The 17,102-nt window shown below is 38.5% G+C and overlaps 1 protein-coding gene across 1 annotated transcript in view; it reads right to left on the minus strand.

Annotated features, from left to right (window-relative positions):
- Positions 1 to 16,207: 16,207 nt before the first annotated feature.
- FMO2 (flavin containing dimethylaniline monoxygenase 2) overlaps positions 16,208 to 17,102 on the minus strand; it is a 59,102-nt gene continuing 58,207 nt past the window's right edge. The window contains 2 exon segments of the mRNA XM_022560064.3: positions 16,208 to 16,291; positions 16,293 to 16,617. Coding sequence (XP_022415772.3) covers positions 16,265 to 16,291; positions 16,293 to 16,617 — 352 coding nt within the window. The 3' untranslated portion in view covers positions 16,208 to 16,264.

A 17,102-nucleotide genomic window follows, 5' to 3' on the forward strand; every position in this document is an offset into this window, starting at 1 on the left:
TAACTCCTCTGTGCATTATAAAAATGGAGAAAATAGTAGGAGTTTCCTTGCAGTGTTTTGTGAGAATCAAGTGAATCAACACATGACAGTTGGCTTAGCAGTGCTCCTGGCACTTAGAAAATGCTTGATAAATAGAAGCTATTGTTAACTATAAAAACATTTCCCCAAATTGGCTTCCTCTTCTGCCTTTCCCATCAATGAGCCTCTGATCTTTTAATTCCTGTAGCACTTAGGTCAATATGTACACCTTTAACACTATACCATGTGATTTTAGGTGTTGTTCTCAAATATTTTTTTGTGAAAAATTTTCTCTCCCCAAGTTAGTAAGTTTTTAAACCACATGGGTCACAGAGTAGATGCAAAAGCTACCCCAAAGACATTTTTTCTCTGAACATTTGCATTTTCTTGTTTCACAGATGAGCTGTCTCCACAAAACTGAATATACATCTTTTGATTTTCAGGATTGGGAAACAGAGAAGTAGTTCGACTATAGAGACTTCATCTGCTTTGTTCTCTGCTGTGGCCCCAGTGTCTAGGGCTGCACTTGGAACATAATGTAACTGATGCTCAACACCCATAAATATTTCTTGAATGAAATGAAAAGGTTCATTTTTTTCAGGTGTCATGTAAAGGTGTTATAGAGTCAGGTGCTTCCCTGTGGCAACTGGATCTTACTTACTAGGGAAAAGCTAGTAGCCTCCCTTTGCGAGAAGTCATGCTCTGGATCCTGGTAGAATTGCCTTGGGCTCCTTTGTAAAAGAGGATATCTGTACTGACTCTTACTCCAAAGGCCTGATGCAGTACCGTATATATTTGCCTTTAAACATTTGAAGAATCATCATGGACAGAAAGATTAGAATTATGGCCAATCATGGAATCGAAGATGTTATATTCAGGCAAATTTTAGGTCAATTTAAGCACTTTCCAGCATTTCAAGCTCTGATTTTTACAGGCAGAGTCTGTATGATGATTTTTTTGGAGATTTTGTAAGTAGGAAATTAACAGGTTATATAGAAAGGGGAATCAAATGCCCTATAGGGTCTTGTCAAACCATATTCTGTGATTCATCTTCTGGTTAATTAGCCTTCAAACACCTAATGAAGGGCTTCTATGTTGCTAAGCCCTAGGCAAGGTAACAAGGGAACAAAAGATGAATTAGGCATGATGCCTTCTTTATGGTAGCTATCATTTGAGTGGGGAAGTAAGATTTGAAAATAGATAACAATATTCTGTGTCAAGTGCTAACACAGAGATATGTCTCATGTACACTTTGCAGTAACAGCATGAAGAAAGAGGTGCTAATTCTGACATTGGGGTGGTAGGAAGGCAACACAGAGATATACTATTTGCTCCAGGTTTTTTTTTTTTAAAATCACTCATTTTATTTATTTATTTATTTTAAATTAATTATTTTATTTTTGGCTGCATTGGGTCTTTGTTGCTGCGTGTGGGCTTTCTCTAGTTGCGGCGAGAGGTGGCTGCTCTTTTTTTTTTTTTAAACATCTTTATTGGAGTATAATTGCTTACAATGGTGTGTTACTTTCTGCTGTATAACAAAGTGAATCAGTTATACATATACACATATCCCCATATCTCTTCCCTCTTGCGTCTCCCTCCCTCCCACCCTCCCTATCCCACCCCTCTAGGTGGTCACAAAGCACGGAGCTGATCTCCCTGTGCTATGAGGCTGCTTCCCACTAGCTATCTATTTTACATTTGGTAGTGTATATATGTCCATGCCACTGTCTCACTTTGTCCCAGCTTACCCTTCCCCCTCCCCATATCCTCAAGTCCATTCTGTAGTAGGTCTGCGTCTTTATATCCGTCCTGCCCCTAGGTTCTTCATGACCACTTTTTTTTTTTATAGATTCCATATATATGTGTTAGTATACGGTATTTGTTTTTCTCTTTCTGACTTACTTCACTCTGTATGACAGACTCTAGGTCCATCCACCTCACTGCAAATAACTCAATTTTGTTTCTTTTTATGGTTGAGTAATATTCCATTGTATATATGTGCCACATCTTCTTTATCCATTCATCTGTCGAGGGACACTTAGGTTGTTTCCATGTCCTGGTTATTGTAAACAGAGCTGCAATGAACATTGTGGTATATGACTCTTTTTGAATTATGGTTTTCTCAGGGTATATGCCCAGTAGTGGGATTGCTGGGTGTATGGTAGTTCTATTTTTAGTTTTTTAAGGAACCTCCATACTGTTCTCCATAGTGGCTGTACCAATTCACATTCCCACCAGCAGTGCAAGAGGGTTCCCTTTTCTCCACACCCTCTACAGCATTTATTGTTTGTAGATTTTTTGCTGATGGCCATTCTGACCGGTGTTAGATCATATCTCATTGTAGTTTTGATTTGCATTTCTCTAATGATTAATGATGTTGAGCATTCTTTCATGTGTTTGTTGGCAATCTGTATATCTTCTTTGGAGAAATGTCTATTTAGGTCTTCTGCCCATTTTTGGATTGGGTTTTTGTTTTTTTGATATTGAGCTGCATGAGCTGCTTGTAAATTTTGGAGATTAATCCTTTGTCAGTTGCTTCATTTGCAAATATTTTCTCCCATTCTGAGGTTGTCTTTCATCTTGTTTATGGTTTCCTTTGCTGTGCGAAAGCTTTTAAGTTTCATTAGGTTCCATTTGTTTATTTTTGTTTTTATTTCCATTTCTCTAGGAGATGGGTCAAAAAGGATCCTGCTGTGATTTATGTCATAGAGTGTTCTGGCCAGGCAGATTCTTAACCACTGCACCACCAGGGAAGTCCTTTGCTCCAGGTTTTGAAGGATGAAAAGAACTCCAGTGGGCAGAGGAGTGGTGGAAGTGCACTGGAAAGGGAGGAAACTGAGAGGGCCCTTATAAGGGCCAGAGATGGTCCATAGAGGCATCATGACAGCTTGACTCCACAGAGGGCTTGCTATTCTTTTGCCTCCTACAGAAAATAGCATGTTCCCCACATGAGGGGACTGCATTACAGTGTTGATTCACTGGATCGTATGACCTACATGTTTCCCCACAATAGGTCATTTTCTTTGACTTGTCTCTCATTTTCTCATAGCTCCTAGCTTCATGCTTGGACTGTACTAGCAATTGCATAAATATTTGGCAGAGGATTGATTTCCTGTTAGGTAAAATGAATTAATTAATCACCTTATGTCTTTTTAATTAAAAAAAATAATTGAGCAAATATCTTCTGGGAGCTAATATCCTGGGTCAGAGAGTCCTTCCTCAAAATGACTTTCTATCAAATGTACAACAAACGGAAATTCTCTCCCCAGGTCACCACTGTTACTCAGTGTGGGCCGGATGCAGCCAGCCTTCTCTGAGAAGTAAACATCCCTGAGGCTTTTCATGGGACAGTGGGGTGGCTGCGAGTCAGAGACCTGAGTTTGAAGTTCAGTGTTGGCTAATTGCCAGAAGTATGATGTCACACAAGTAATTTGTTTCTGTGTCTCAGTTTCCTTCTCTCTAAAATGAAGCTAGAAGTAGAACCTGTTGTAAGAATCAACTAATGTATAAAAAGCATTTAACACAGTGCTTGGGACATTCTCATCTCCAAATAGATGTTGCTATGTTATTTTTACATCTTCATGAGATTTTTCTTTAATCTGATATTTTTGTGGCTATCTGCCTTGACAATTTTCTTTTTATTTACTTGGACTCAGAGTCATCGGGGCAACTAGACATGTATAGCCAAAGGTTGTCTTCTAGCAGGTGAAGGAAATGAGTAGGGAAATGTAAGAATGATGGTGAAAGGGAAAGAGAGAAAAAGAAAAAAGGAGAAAAATACGTTTCAAAGTCACGCTTAAGGACTTTTTCTTTATTTCTTTAAGTTTTTGCTTCAGATCTATTTGGTGTGTCACCATAGTCTCATTTGAGTTGTTCCCATGTTTGGAAAAGCAAACATTAGAATACATGAGCACATATACACTCAAATACTGCCTTCAATGCTGATAAAAATTAATGCTTCCAATCACTCATTCAAGTATTGATAATTATATGAAACCAAAATGATTAAAAAATTAATAAGTGCTTTTTAGAAAAAGTATTGTCTGCTTTTATTATTTCCTTTAACTAAAAATCATTTCCAGTCAGTGACTGCTGTACTTCAGAGTGATTGAAAACATAGTAGGAACTTTTATTAGGGTGAAAAGTACACTAATGCCACTGATTATTGGAGTGCTATTTCACATGCTAATACAAAACTAATATTAAAAATGCTATTGCTCCTTATGTGAATATTCAAAAAAAATTTGGCCATTCCTTTGTTGGAGGTTTTAAAAGCAGTGTAACATCATCATCATCACCACCATCATCGTTATTTCAATGAAGAAAGCCTCAAAGCTGACTAAATATGAAAGAAATAAGTAATAAAAATAAAAAATATGACTAAATTGGTAAAGTGTCACTGGATGAAAGTGAGTTTATAAAAAACATCAAGCAAAATAACTTAAGCAACACAGAATTACTAAATGAGTTGAGAAATCACTGTCAGTTGCATCAAAGTTACCGATTTTTAACCATGGGGTTACAAACTACTGTTCTTTTCCTGGGCATTTTATATTGCTGCCTCTACTTCAAAGAAGTAAGATGCAAATATATACTGTACTGAAGTCAGATTGAGTGCCCACTTTGGTTTATTAGGATAATATAGGGGGTTAGAACATGAGGCTAGGGCTGTCATTCCCAAAATTGTGTGTAGAGGAACTGAGTTATTTTAAAAATTTGAGGAAAGCACAGTAATACTCCATGTCTGTTGAACACCAAACAAAGCATTCACTGGACGTAGTTCACAATTTTTATATCAGATAAGGCTGTGTTCTATTTGATGATGCTACATGTTTGCAAAGCTGGGTTTTTGACCATTTCAATGTTAAAAAGCGAGTAGTGCACAAAAATTGGTTGAGGTAGAACAGGAAATGAAGTGACAATGTGCGATCTGATTCTAAGAGTTGAGCAGTGCAGTGCGTAGCAGGCATATACACCTCATTATTAAGTAATTGTGGTTATTCAAGAATGAAATAAAAATACTATTTTCCTTTCAATTTGTGTATTATTTTTTCAAACAACTACAAGGTTATTTGAAAAAGAGCAAAAATACAAATACAGAGAACAGAAATACGTAAGTTGTTTGGACCTGACTACTTAATAAAAGGAACTACAGCTTGGAGGTCCCGAGAAAAAATTACTCACACTCTAAAGATTCCCTTGAACCTGGGAAGTTTGGGAACCTCTGGGTTATAGCGTTTCCTTCTGAGTGTATTTTTAATTGATCAGGACACCTTATCTATTGGTGTCAGGAAATGCAAATTATCCTATATCTAGTCCAGCAGTGTATCGATTAACCAGTGCTTCCTGACTGTTTCTAGTGTGACTCATCTATGTATTTCAAAGGAAACCATCTTCACTGATGTGCTGTCAGGCTTGTATCCAGTCCTTTATTTGTACATTACCCACCCGTCTCTCTTCCTTTTTCTTTCTCTCTCTGTCTCTCTGTCCTATGTTCTCTGTGTCTCCCTTTCTCTGTCTCTCCCCCCACCCCCCTCACACACTTTCTTAGCACACGGATACTGGCACGGACTGCACAATGATACAATATCCTGAAGTGGGCTGTGCATTTCAGGAGTGATCAGAGATAGTAGATTTAGTTGAATGCAGTTAGGGGTGAATGAGGGTGCCCACTTAGCCCTTGGGAACAAACGAGCACAAACTGGTAAGAAACTCGGGTTAGAGCAGGGCCATGCTCTGGGATTTCAATCCTCCAGCAGCCATTCCCCACCTCCTCAAGCCTATTCCTAAACACACCACCTGATAAGAAAAATTCTGCCCGGCTCTGAATTCACCGTACCAGTTACAAGGCCATAGATATTCCGTAGGCTGGAGGGGAAACTAGGAAATAACAAAGGACAGACTTAGTTTCTTCATCTGTAAATCAGATGGCATTCAACTGGATATCTACAAGAGATTTTTGAAACCCTTAAAGTTTATAATCTTGTGAATTCAGCTGTGAGCAGAATTAGCAAAAAGAACTGACAACAGTACGAGAATCAAGAAATTTTGTCATAATGCGTAGAATGGAGCACTTTTAACAACAGGAAAGAAGACAACATGCCAACACAAAGTAGTCAGATCTGAAAGTGTGGATTGCCTCTCTCTCTCAGCTTGTGTCAAATGCCATCATTTGGTAGACAAACCCCCAAAGCATTGTCAGACACCATGTCAGAAGCTATTAGTGGAAGCACTTAAGAAAAATGACTGATTTCCCTTTGCATTAGGAATCTAAGTTTCCCTTTTGATTAACCACTTAGTAGTCTGACCAGCAATGTACTTACCAGTGTACACAGAAGACTTGATAATATCTGACTTTACTGTCCCGTTACAATTACTCAAGCATTTACCGCTCTCTTTGTACCTTGGGGCAGGGAGTGGCTTTATAGCTCCTCCGCAGACAGAGAGAGTGGCACTCTGGTGAGGTGATTCTGTCCTGAAGCATAATAACAAAACAGGAAAACTCTGGCCCCCACCTCCCTAATCCAAAGGAATCAGAGATTATATCTTGTTATTTACTTTATGTACTTGAAATTCTTGGTGCCAAGTCCTGGCCACAGTTAGGACTCGAGCTTGCAGAAATCTAAATGGATAATCCTGAACCAGTGTTGGCCTAGGAGTCCCCAGTATACCGGATGAACCCTGTCTAGGAGATAAGGAATGTTATGCAGAATTTGGAACCTAAGGTTAGCCATTGTTTATATTTTAACTTGATTAATTGCAACAGTGACATGCTAAGAGAAACACTGGTGATATGTACTTTAGACTTACTCTTCTCCCTGCAAAACAGAAATTATTTTAAGGAGTCACAGCAGCATCTTCATTATTCATAGATTTCATTCATCAAAGGGGAGGGAATAAATAAAATAAAGCAATCATGACAACAACTGCTACACCAAAGATTCACTTTTAAGTGTTTTGATCCATTTCTCATTTAGAGACAATCATTATTATTTTAAAATCATACATCACCTACATTATGAAATTCAATTTTTTCTGTTTATTTCTATTCTTATTGTTTTTTAAAATTAATTTTTATTGGAGTATAGTCGATTTACAACGTTGTGTTAGTTTCTGCTGTACAGCAAAGTGAATCAGTTATACATATACATATATCAACTCCTTTTAAGATTCTTTTCCCATATAGGTCATTACAGAGTATTCAGTAGAGTTCCTTGTGCTATACAGTAGATCCCCATTAGTTATCTATTTTACATATAGTAGCATGTACATATCAATCCCAATCTCCCAATTTTTAAAGCCTTCCTGAGCACAGATGATTGCCCAGGCACTTGGGAAATACGACAAATATATGGGAGGAGCATAGCCTTTGGAGTCACAAGACCTGGGTTTAAGTAATGTTTTCGCCAGTTACTTTTAATCTTGGGAAAATTACGTAACTTTTTAAAGCTTTAATTTCCTCAATTTAAGATAAGCATAAGAATACTTGCCTCAGATGATTGTGGTAGGGACTAGATGAGACAATCTATGTAGAGCGTCTTGGACATAGTACACACTCTGCAGGTGGCTGCGATGGCGATGATGGTGATGGTGATGACGATGATGAGGATGATGATGGTGATGCCATTGCCAGAACAGATAAACTGTCTTGATTATTGATTCATAATACTGAAATGACTCCCACAGGTACAGAGAGTAAACTCCAAGACAGATTGGTAAGACCCAAGCAGGGGAAAGGTTCTGGAAGGATAAATCTTTTTTTTTTTTTTCCTGAATTTGGACATAGTATCACTACACCCTTTGGCCCTACATGCAGAGGGCCTTCTGTATCACTGTGTCTGTTGCTTGCTCATTAGGCTCACCCTTTGCCTTCTTTCCCGTTTATTAAAGACTTGGCACAGAGACAGCATTGTTTGTTCTGTTGAGCTCAGCTGCCTTCCTGTAGCTATGAAGATGATAGTATTTGGATGATTTCAAAGCTTAATTTTTACCCAGAAATTAAGCCTTCAAGACTACTATTAGTTCAAGTGTGTTTTTAAAAATCAAAATATGTTTGACATTGAGTCATGGATACCTTGATGGCCAGGGCCACAGTTAGTGTCCCAAACCGCAGTACTTAGGCACTTACACTAATTTGTACATGCACCCTTGGAGCACACAAAGGAGGTCCCAGGGCCTTGCCAGGCATGCTGCTAACATAAGTGGAAACAAAAACTGTATAGTGTTTGCTGAGCATAAGCATGATCATGTATCATAGCATCTCATTTTCTATAATAAGCAAGAAACTTATAGTAATTAAAAATGAGAAGACTGGCCTTCAGTGGCACCTTCACTTTCTGCTATTTTTAGGGTTTATTGTCAATTGTACTTGAGGCCCTGGAATGGGGAAAGCTCTCCAGGCCCCTTTTTGAAGTGAACCTAGACCCTGAGAAATAAAATTGATAGACAATGATGCCCTTTAGGGAGTAATTTGGACTTTCTGTCCTTTGAGCACAGGGTCCCTTCTTGGTCCCTTAGTGGTTTGTTGGGAACACGTGACTAGTTCTGGTCAGTGAACTGTGAGCCAAAGTAACAAGTGTCTTTTCTGGGCTCAGAGGAGTTAATTGCCAGTGTGAGATCCCATAGCACTTTCTTTTCCTTCAGTGTGTTAACCAGCAACTTTCAGCATGCCTGTTCCATTAGCCTGGATGCCTGAGTAACTATGATTAGCAGAGCCTACCTGCCAATGGATGCATAGCATGAAAGGGAAATAATTTTTGTCTTATTTCAAGGTCTTGAGATTTGAGAATTAGTTGTTAATGCATCATACCTATCTTGTAATGACTGTTGCACTAGAGGGGTGTTTCTTGTTCCTTCATTGTATTTCTAAGTCATCTTTTTTTTTTTTAATGAAATTGTTTATTTTTATTTATTTTTTAAATTTTACTGGGTTGAGTTCCTTTTTAAAAAAATAAATTTATTTATTATTTATTTTTGGCTGCATTGGGTCTTCGTTGCTGCACACGGGCTTTCTCTAGTTGCAGTGAGCAGGGGCTACTCTGTTGTAGTGCGCAGGCTTCTCATTGCGGTGGCTTCTCTTGTTGCAGAGCACGGGCTCTAGGCATATGGACTTCAGTAGCTTTGGCTTTCAGGGTCTAGAGTGCAGGCTCAGTAGTTGTGGCACATGGGCTTAGTTGCTCCATGGCGTATGGGATCTTCCCTGACCAGGGCTCGAACCTGTGTCCCATGCATTGGCAGGTGGATTCTTAACCACTGTGCCACCAGGGAAGTCCCTTTAAATCATCTTCTGAAGTCTTACCTCCCTTCCTTTCTTCCCCTGCTCTGATTCATATTTAGAGCCATAGAATCTTAAAGTTGAAAGAGAGCATAGAATTTACTTCGTTTTAGTCACAGTTGTAAACTGGACCTACCCAGTGCAATTTTTTTCTTTCTCCCTCTAAAAAAAGTTAAAACAACCACAACTCCTTACCCTTCAACACGGCCACCCCCCACCCAGAGCATCAAGAAGCTCCCTATGCCATTCTCAATAGATTTTTAAAAAAATATACATCTTCTGAAGTGGGTTAATTCCCTAAGTCTCTTGCATGTTGAGGTTGTTCTTTCTCTTTTTGTGAGAATACACCTGCAGAATAGTAGCACTGAAAGGAGAGGTAGAAATAGTACCATACCTACTTAAGGCCAATTATTTTGCTTGAAATGGGTCTTTTCTCTGTCAACAGTGGTGAATCAGTGACTCAAACCTCTACCATCTAAGGACTAGAGCAAATAGCAGCGACTTTAAGTTCCCTTAAATGTCTTTGTAGCTTGATGAGAATTTTGTGGGAAAATCTGCAACAGTGAGTTAGAAACTGACATATTACTTAAGGTGCTTTTTTTTTTTTTCGGTACGCGGGCCTCTCACTGTTGTGGCCTTTCCCCTTGCGGAGCACAGGCTCCGGGCGCGCAGGCTCAGTGGCCATGGCTCACGGGCCCAGCCACTCCGCGGCATGTGGGATCCTCCCGGACTGGGGCACAAACCCGCGTCCCCTGCATCGGCAGGCGGACGCTCAACCACTGCACCACCAGGGAAGCCCTAAGGTGCTATTTTGTAACCGCCTAAGGAGTTTGTAATTAATGGGCAATACTTACATGGTGACATATCTAGAATAGCAGTGGTGGGGTGAAGCAGGAAGAGAACACCAGCAAGAAGTCAGGTTTCCTTAGTATTTGTCTCTGCAGAGTAGGATAATCATCCTTGTTTTGCCTAAAACACGAGGTTGTGGTGAGGATTAGGTGAGATAATAATTGTGGAAGTGCTTTGTAAATACTACAGAGCTCAACCTAAATCTTAAAAGTTTGCATCTGTTTTTTCTTGCTCATCTTGGTATTCCTAGGAATAGCCTGGTCTTCTCTATATCTGCATTGGCCTCTGTGCTGTTGTTTTGTCTCAAAGCAATATAAGTGCAGGGCTTGGCTCCTTCTCTATTCCACAAAATGTCCACCTTCAACTCAGTATTTTTTGTGTTTAGTAACTTTACTGAGGAATCACAAGGAGAGTTTGCATTGCACCCTACCCAGCATTCTGCAATTCTGCTGGCTCTATTCTTTGTTTTTGTTCTTATTTTCTTTCCTTCCATCCTCTTTTAAATAACTTGAACCTTTCTTTTCTCCTGAAGAACCCTATTCTGACCAAAACTCAAGTCTCTTTTTTTTTCCCCCCGGCACTTGTGAGAATATTTTTTTCAAACAAATGTGGTTCCCATTCTTATTTAGATACCTTAATACCTAAATTAATGTATTTAGTAATGTAGTCATTCATACAATTTTTTATTATTGTATTAGACACAAACATATTAAAACCATTTTTGAACCTTCTTTGACAACTTGTATTTCATCACCTTCTTAGTTCTCCTGGTGATTAGCTCCATTTTTGGTGTGTAGAGAGGGAATAAAATTGATTAACATGATATTTTACTTTGGATATAAGACAGACATTGTAAAGTGAAGAAATAATAAATGATTTTTTAAAAAATTGATTCATCATCCTGCACACCATCATCTAGCACAGGCTGCAGAGTCAGACAGTTCTGGCAGTAAAACCCAGCTGGGCTTACTTATAAGCCACATAACTTGGGAAAGCCATTTTACCACTCTGTCTCAATTTCCTGATGCATAAAATGGGTTATGAGGATTAAATATGGTGAAATAAAGTCAAATTCTTTATAATATCTAGAACATAATGATCAGTAAATGATGACTTTTTACTATTTTATCCTGTTTCCTTAGGTTGCTAGACTTGAAATAGTTCAACATTAAGAGATATTGATGATCTTAGAGAATCAGTTACTTTCTACTGGCCAGTAGCACAAAGTATAGGAATGTCTAACAACAAAACTCTGTTTAATGGTTATAATTGAAATTCCTCTCCCAGAATATGTAGCAGATGTAGATGGACATCTAGGTGTAAAAATACAAGTTTTAGGTACTTCTCATCCACCAGGTAAAGCAGCCAATCCTTACTGCAGTTTGTTTGAACTGATAGTGGAAGCAATACCAGGTGATATTCAGGAGACATGACTAGCCATGTGGCCCTGGATGGTAACCTGACTTCTTTGAACCTCTGTTTTCTTATCTGAGAGCATTCTCTTTAGTCTCTCCCACCCCTAAAATGACCCAGTGACTTGCAGTGATCTTTTGGTTCCGAAGTAAAATTCCTATTATTGCTTCACTCTGAAGAGTGCCAAATTATCCTAATCTCTGTATTTTCTGGGAGCTGGATTTTGTGGCTCCTAGGCACAAAATTGTCACCTTTGCCATTAGTGCCAGTGAACATGATACAAAAGACATCCTATTTAACCATTATTAAGAAATTGACAGTTAAGGAATTATGATAAAGTCATAGAATATTATATCTGATGGGCATTAGTGATTATCTGACCCCCTCTTTTATGCTCAGATGAGAAAACTAAATCCCAGAAAGCAGAAGTGACTTCTTTAGGGACTACAAAAGTAACCTAATAGAAGGCAAGAGTGTAAACACTATTGCAGGATTAAAACAAAGTGGTTTGGTAATACAGAGGTGAAGGAGATGTACTTGGGCTGGAGGGACTGAGGAAAGCTTGATGGAGAATAGTATTTGACCTAGCATTGCAGGAAGGATGGGATCTTAACTACGAGAGGCTGGGGAAGCAAGAGCAGATAGCATGAAGTAAGGGCAGCTAGTGAGGCAGTGTGGAGTGTGCTGGAGAGCAGGTGTGAGGGCATCACAGTGGGAGGAAGGCTGGGAAGGTAGGTTACAGCCAGTATGGAGGATCTTGAATGACAAAGGAAGGATGGGAAGCCACTGAAGGTTCTTGAGAAAAGGAGTCAAGTGTCAGCAGGAAAGGATTCCGTAGCTCCTCTCTGTTGGTGCTCTCATAAACGCCTTCAAGTCTGGCTTCTAGGGACTGGAAGTTTTGGAGCAAGGTGAGGGCGCGTGGAAGAGATGGCTGTGGAAGCAACTGAGACGAACTAGGTAAACTAATTTAAAAACTATGATTCAATTAATTAAAGAATATAAAAATGATGTTATGAGCCTCTGGTAACCTTGAGAATGTGTTTTATGGATCTCTAACTATAGGGGGTATAATTAACCAAGGGTCTTAGCTGCTGTACTTGAGATGCATTGCTATGCTTGTGCTCGGGCCCCTTTTCCCATGAGCTGCTTTCAGTCAGTGATGACACGGCAGAGAGACTGAAGCAGATCATTCACAGGAGAGTTAGGGCTTCTCTGATGGCTTGAGGACTCCCCAGTGGCTCTGCCGAATCTTCTTTAGACTGCACAACAGTCTATAATGTTTCTATGTTTCTATCCACCCTTCTTCCCTCTCTCCTTCACTCAGGGTCAGACTTGCACTGTAGTTTGATAGCTGTTTCAGCCTTTTCCTGCACTCTCCCTCTTTTCCCTCATACAGTTATTTTCCTTAATAAAACCCTTGCATATTTAATCTCATTCTGGCATCCAACCTGAATTAAGTAGAATCTAATCTCAGGAGCCTTTGTTTTAGCTTCTTTGATCCATGATCTGGTCATAAGGCAGATTGGACAAGAAAGTGAGGTATGTTCTATGTAAACACATTCTCCCTCCCAGGAGATAGCCAAACGCTCTTTACTGGGGGTTGCAGGTCAGTAGCACCATCTTCCAGGATGAAAGACTAGTTATAAGGAAGAATCTTCCTTTGCCATCCTCATTATAATGTGAATGCTGGATTCTACCTCAGTTAAGCTTTTAAAATCTTTATTACTTGAAATTTTGTTACACATCATGGTCCAAGAGTTTTATTTAAAAAAATCTTTATCTCTCTGCAAAGAACAAATGTGAAACATTTGGCTTTGGGAATAGAAAATCAAGGAGCTATCATCTAGAAAAGGATAGTTAAAATAAAATTTAGTGAAAGGGAACCATCACAGGGAGAAATTTTGCAAGAAGATGGTAGCTAGCTAAGAGCCTTGACAGGAGAAGAACAAACATTGTACAGCAAGAAACACTAAGGCTGAACCTAAGGAGGAATTTGGCCCTGAGGTGTGGAAAAAGTGATGGACTAATCTCTGAAAGCAGCAGGTTTTTTTTTTTTTTTTTTTTTCCCAGAAGCCTCAAACCAATGGTTCCTAAATTTAATGTGCACAAGAATCCTCCAGGGAAATTATCAAGACTATAGATTCCAGCAGAGGTTCTGATTCAGCAGGTCTGAATTATCATTACATCTTATTCAGGAATCTGCACTTCTGTGAACTCCCTGAGATATTCTGATGCAGAGAATATCTCTGTGGATCACAGTTTGGAACAAGCTATCCTAGATGGTTAGTCTAGGATAATTTCATGTTTCAGGATGTATGGAGGCAAAGGAATAGACTTGAATGAGTCTTCCTTAGTCAATCTCAGGCTCTGGAAATGAACTATTTATGTTTTAAAAAGATATCAGAATACTTGGAATGATTTCAAGGGATCATCTCCTTTCTAAAACTTTTCAAGGATATAAATTTAGTAACCATTTTGTCCTAATGGTGCTAGTTTTTTCCCCACTGATTCAGCCTCAACCTGACAATTGATTCTCAATCTTCCACTGTAGAAATAGGATAGCAACCATAGTTGTTTCACCAGGTAGTGGTAATGATGAATGAGTTATGAAAAAACAACTAGGACAATGCTTTGTACATTAGAAAGCAGGGATTGGCAAACTTTCCGTAAAGGGCCAGATAGTAAAAATTTTAGGCTTTGTTGAGCCATACTGTTTCTTTTGCAACTACTCAGTGCTGCCATTGTAGCTTGAAAGCAGCCACAGACAATGAAAGAATAGGTGTGGGTGTGTTCCAGTAAAACTTTATTTACAGATATAGGTAGTGGGCTGGTTTTGACCTATAGGCAGTTGTTTGCCTACTTTTGCTATAAAGTCTTGATAAATTCTATTATTATTATTAATAATATAATGGCTTGCAAGTAATCTTTAATAATTAGAAAAGTAATCAGTTTTTAACCAATAACTAAGTATATATACCCCCTGCAATTTTTTTCAAAGGAATCTGCTTATAGGAGAAATGAAAAAAAAATCTTGTATTTAAATGCTGGTGTCATTTCAATGGCCTTTAAAGAGTTTCCACTGATAGGGATTGCCATCACATTGTTCTAGGCACTTGAGAGAGAAATCCAGGCCAATGTGAAGAGTGATGACCACAAAAGGCTTTGGAGGAATAAGAGGAGAAATTTGTCTAAATCTTGAGTCTCTGAGATTTTCCCTCTCTTTGAAGGTCTTGTTCTGGGCTTATGGCACAGTTTAATCTCCCAAAGCACAATTTGTGCAAAGAATGGCTGTAGCGATTGCTTTATAACCAGGTGTTTATTATGTTGCTCAATGTCTATTAACATTGAATTGCTTGTGACATTTTTAAAGTTCAGTTTTAAGCAAATGTTTGTCTCTCCTAACAAGCCAGCATGCTTTCTTTTATCAGATGACCAAGATTAAATATTGTTTTGCTTTTTGCCTTGGTTATTTGTATGGTTAGAGCTAAATACAAGGTCCAGTCATTACAATACTTTTCATCTACTTGGGAGATATACTTTTCTTCCTCGACACTTGTTTTTTGAAAATGTCAATGATTATCTTAAATGCTATTATATAGGTGTTTTTATTGTAAATTCCTTCAAACGAATTTTAGATCTAGCTGAAATGTAACCCAAATATTATAAATAAAACTAATCAGATCTTATTTGTAAGAAGAGTGCTGTATTCTATGTAAAGGTCCTCCAAAAGTAACATATATGTGATCATAAATAAACACTTATTAAGTACTTGATTAATAATGGAGGTTTTTGTAAAAATGTATATTATGGGGCAAGTCTTCATTTCTAAAGTCAAGCAAACCTGAGCTCCAATTCCAGCTCCATTTCAAGATCAGCTCTCTGGTCCAGGGCATGTTACCTAACTCTCTGAGTCTCAGTTTCATCATCTGTAAAATGGGTATAAGAGCTGCACCCATCTCACAGAATTGTCATGAGAATTAAATGAAATAATACATGTAATGTGCAAATTGTCTGGTCTATGATAAGTACTCTATATATTATAAATACATATATCTATCTCTTATGGCATGTTCATTTTTATTTTCACAGCAGTGTTTCTGTCAAAATATAAGACAAATATAAGAAATGTGGCTACTTGCTCAGCTTTCGATGTGAGGCCCTAAAAGTCTGTCTGAGCATTGCCATGTTCTAAGTCTATCCTCTCATTTTTTTCTCCAGTATTTTTGAGTGAGTCTCCATGAAGCAAATGGCACATGACCTAACATCTGAGAACTTTGTTACCATATAGAGTTTGGCTAAGAAGACTATCAAAAACAACACACAGGAATTTTAATATTTTCCCACACTTAAAATTTTCCAGTGATTTAAACCATGGGTGCTTTTCGTTCTGTGTAATTCTACTATTTTTCCACATGACTCTTCTTTACCAGGGCTTGGCAGCACTGTTTAGCCAGTGTTATTTTATTGTCTTTTTTTGAGAGTCTAGTGAACTTGAGGGAAGAGTAGAAATGGCAAAGAAATTTCATGACACAATTTCAGTTTTACACATAGACCTAAGTCTGCTAACTCTCCACAGTTACCTCTCTCACTCTGTTTTCCTCAACTCTAAAATTTAGACTTTAGATTTAATATTTTTTCTTAGTCTTTTTTTTTTTTTTCTCTTTAAGAGGTACTGACTGACATGAAAGCCAAAAGCATTATGCTGACATATTAGAACCACTGAAGTTGGAAAAAAAAAGGCCACCACAACAGCAAGAAGCCCCAGGATTTTCAACAGGAAGGAAACTGGGAAATTAGATGAAGTTTTTAGAGCCCGTGTCTTTAAAGGCTTCAATATCCTTTGTTTCTGGGTGAAGATGGCACTCCTGGTTCCATTCCATTGCCCAGGTCCAACCAGGCGATACTGATAGGAGTTGCAGGGCCCAAAATAAAATTTCACAGCCAGGTTAGGCTCTTTTAGCAAGAGAGAGAGGAGGTCTGGCTTTGCACCTATCTCTAAGGCGAGCTCGTCCAAGTAGTCGATGTAACTGGTGTGCAGTATCTGGTTGTTGCTCTCTCCAAACCTTAATGAAGAAAGAATAAAGGACAGATTCACAAAATGTTCTAAGTTATATAAGAACATTAGGTATTCATTAGCTATTGAAAGAACGAAGTAATGAATGAATGAATAAATGAGTTTTGAATAACTCTCCAAGTCTCCTGGCAAGTAAAACTAGTCAGGATTGCTGCAAAGATTCACAAGATAACACAGATGAAAGCATAGCTCAGTGTTTTGCCCAGAAGAGACACAATATTTGCTTGTTAAATTATTAAAGTACCTTGCACTCTGACTAGCATATAGTAGATGAATTAGAATTTGAATGTGAGATAACCTCTACACTATAAGGCCCCCAAGTCTACTTTCCAATGTACTTGATCTCTGTTGAACTCCATTCCACTTCATCACAAAATGTAAATCCTTGACCTTCACTTCACACCAACTCCTTTCTAATTTGCTTTGATGGGAGTTCCTCCAGCTAACTTTCCAGAGATACTTAGGCTACTGTCA

The sequence above is a fragment of the Delphinapterus leucas genome, chromosome 1 (assembly GCF_059928025.1).
Source record: "Delphinapterus leucas isolate spDelLeu-1000000601 "Yukka" chromosome 1, BTC_Dleu_Yukka2, whole genome shotgun sequence".
Classification (NCBI taxonomy): Eukaryota; Metazoa; Chordata; class Mammalia; order Artiodactyla; family Monodontidae; genus Delphinapterus; species Delphinapterus leucas.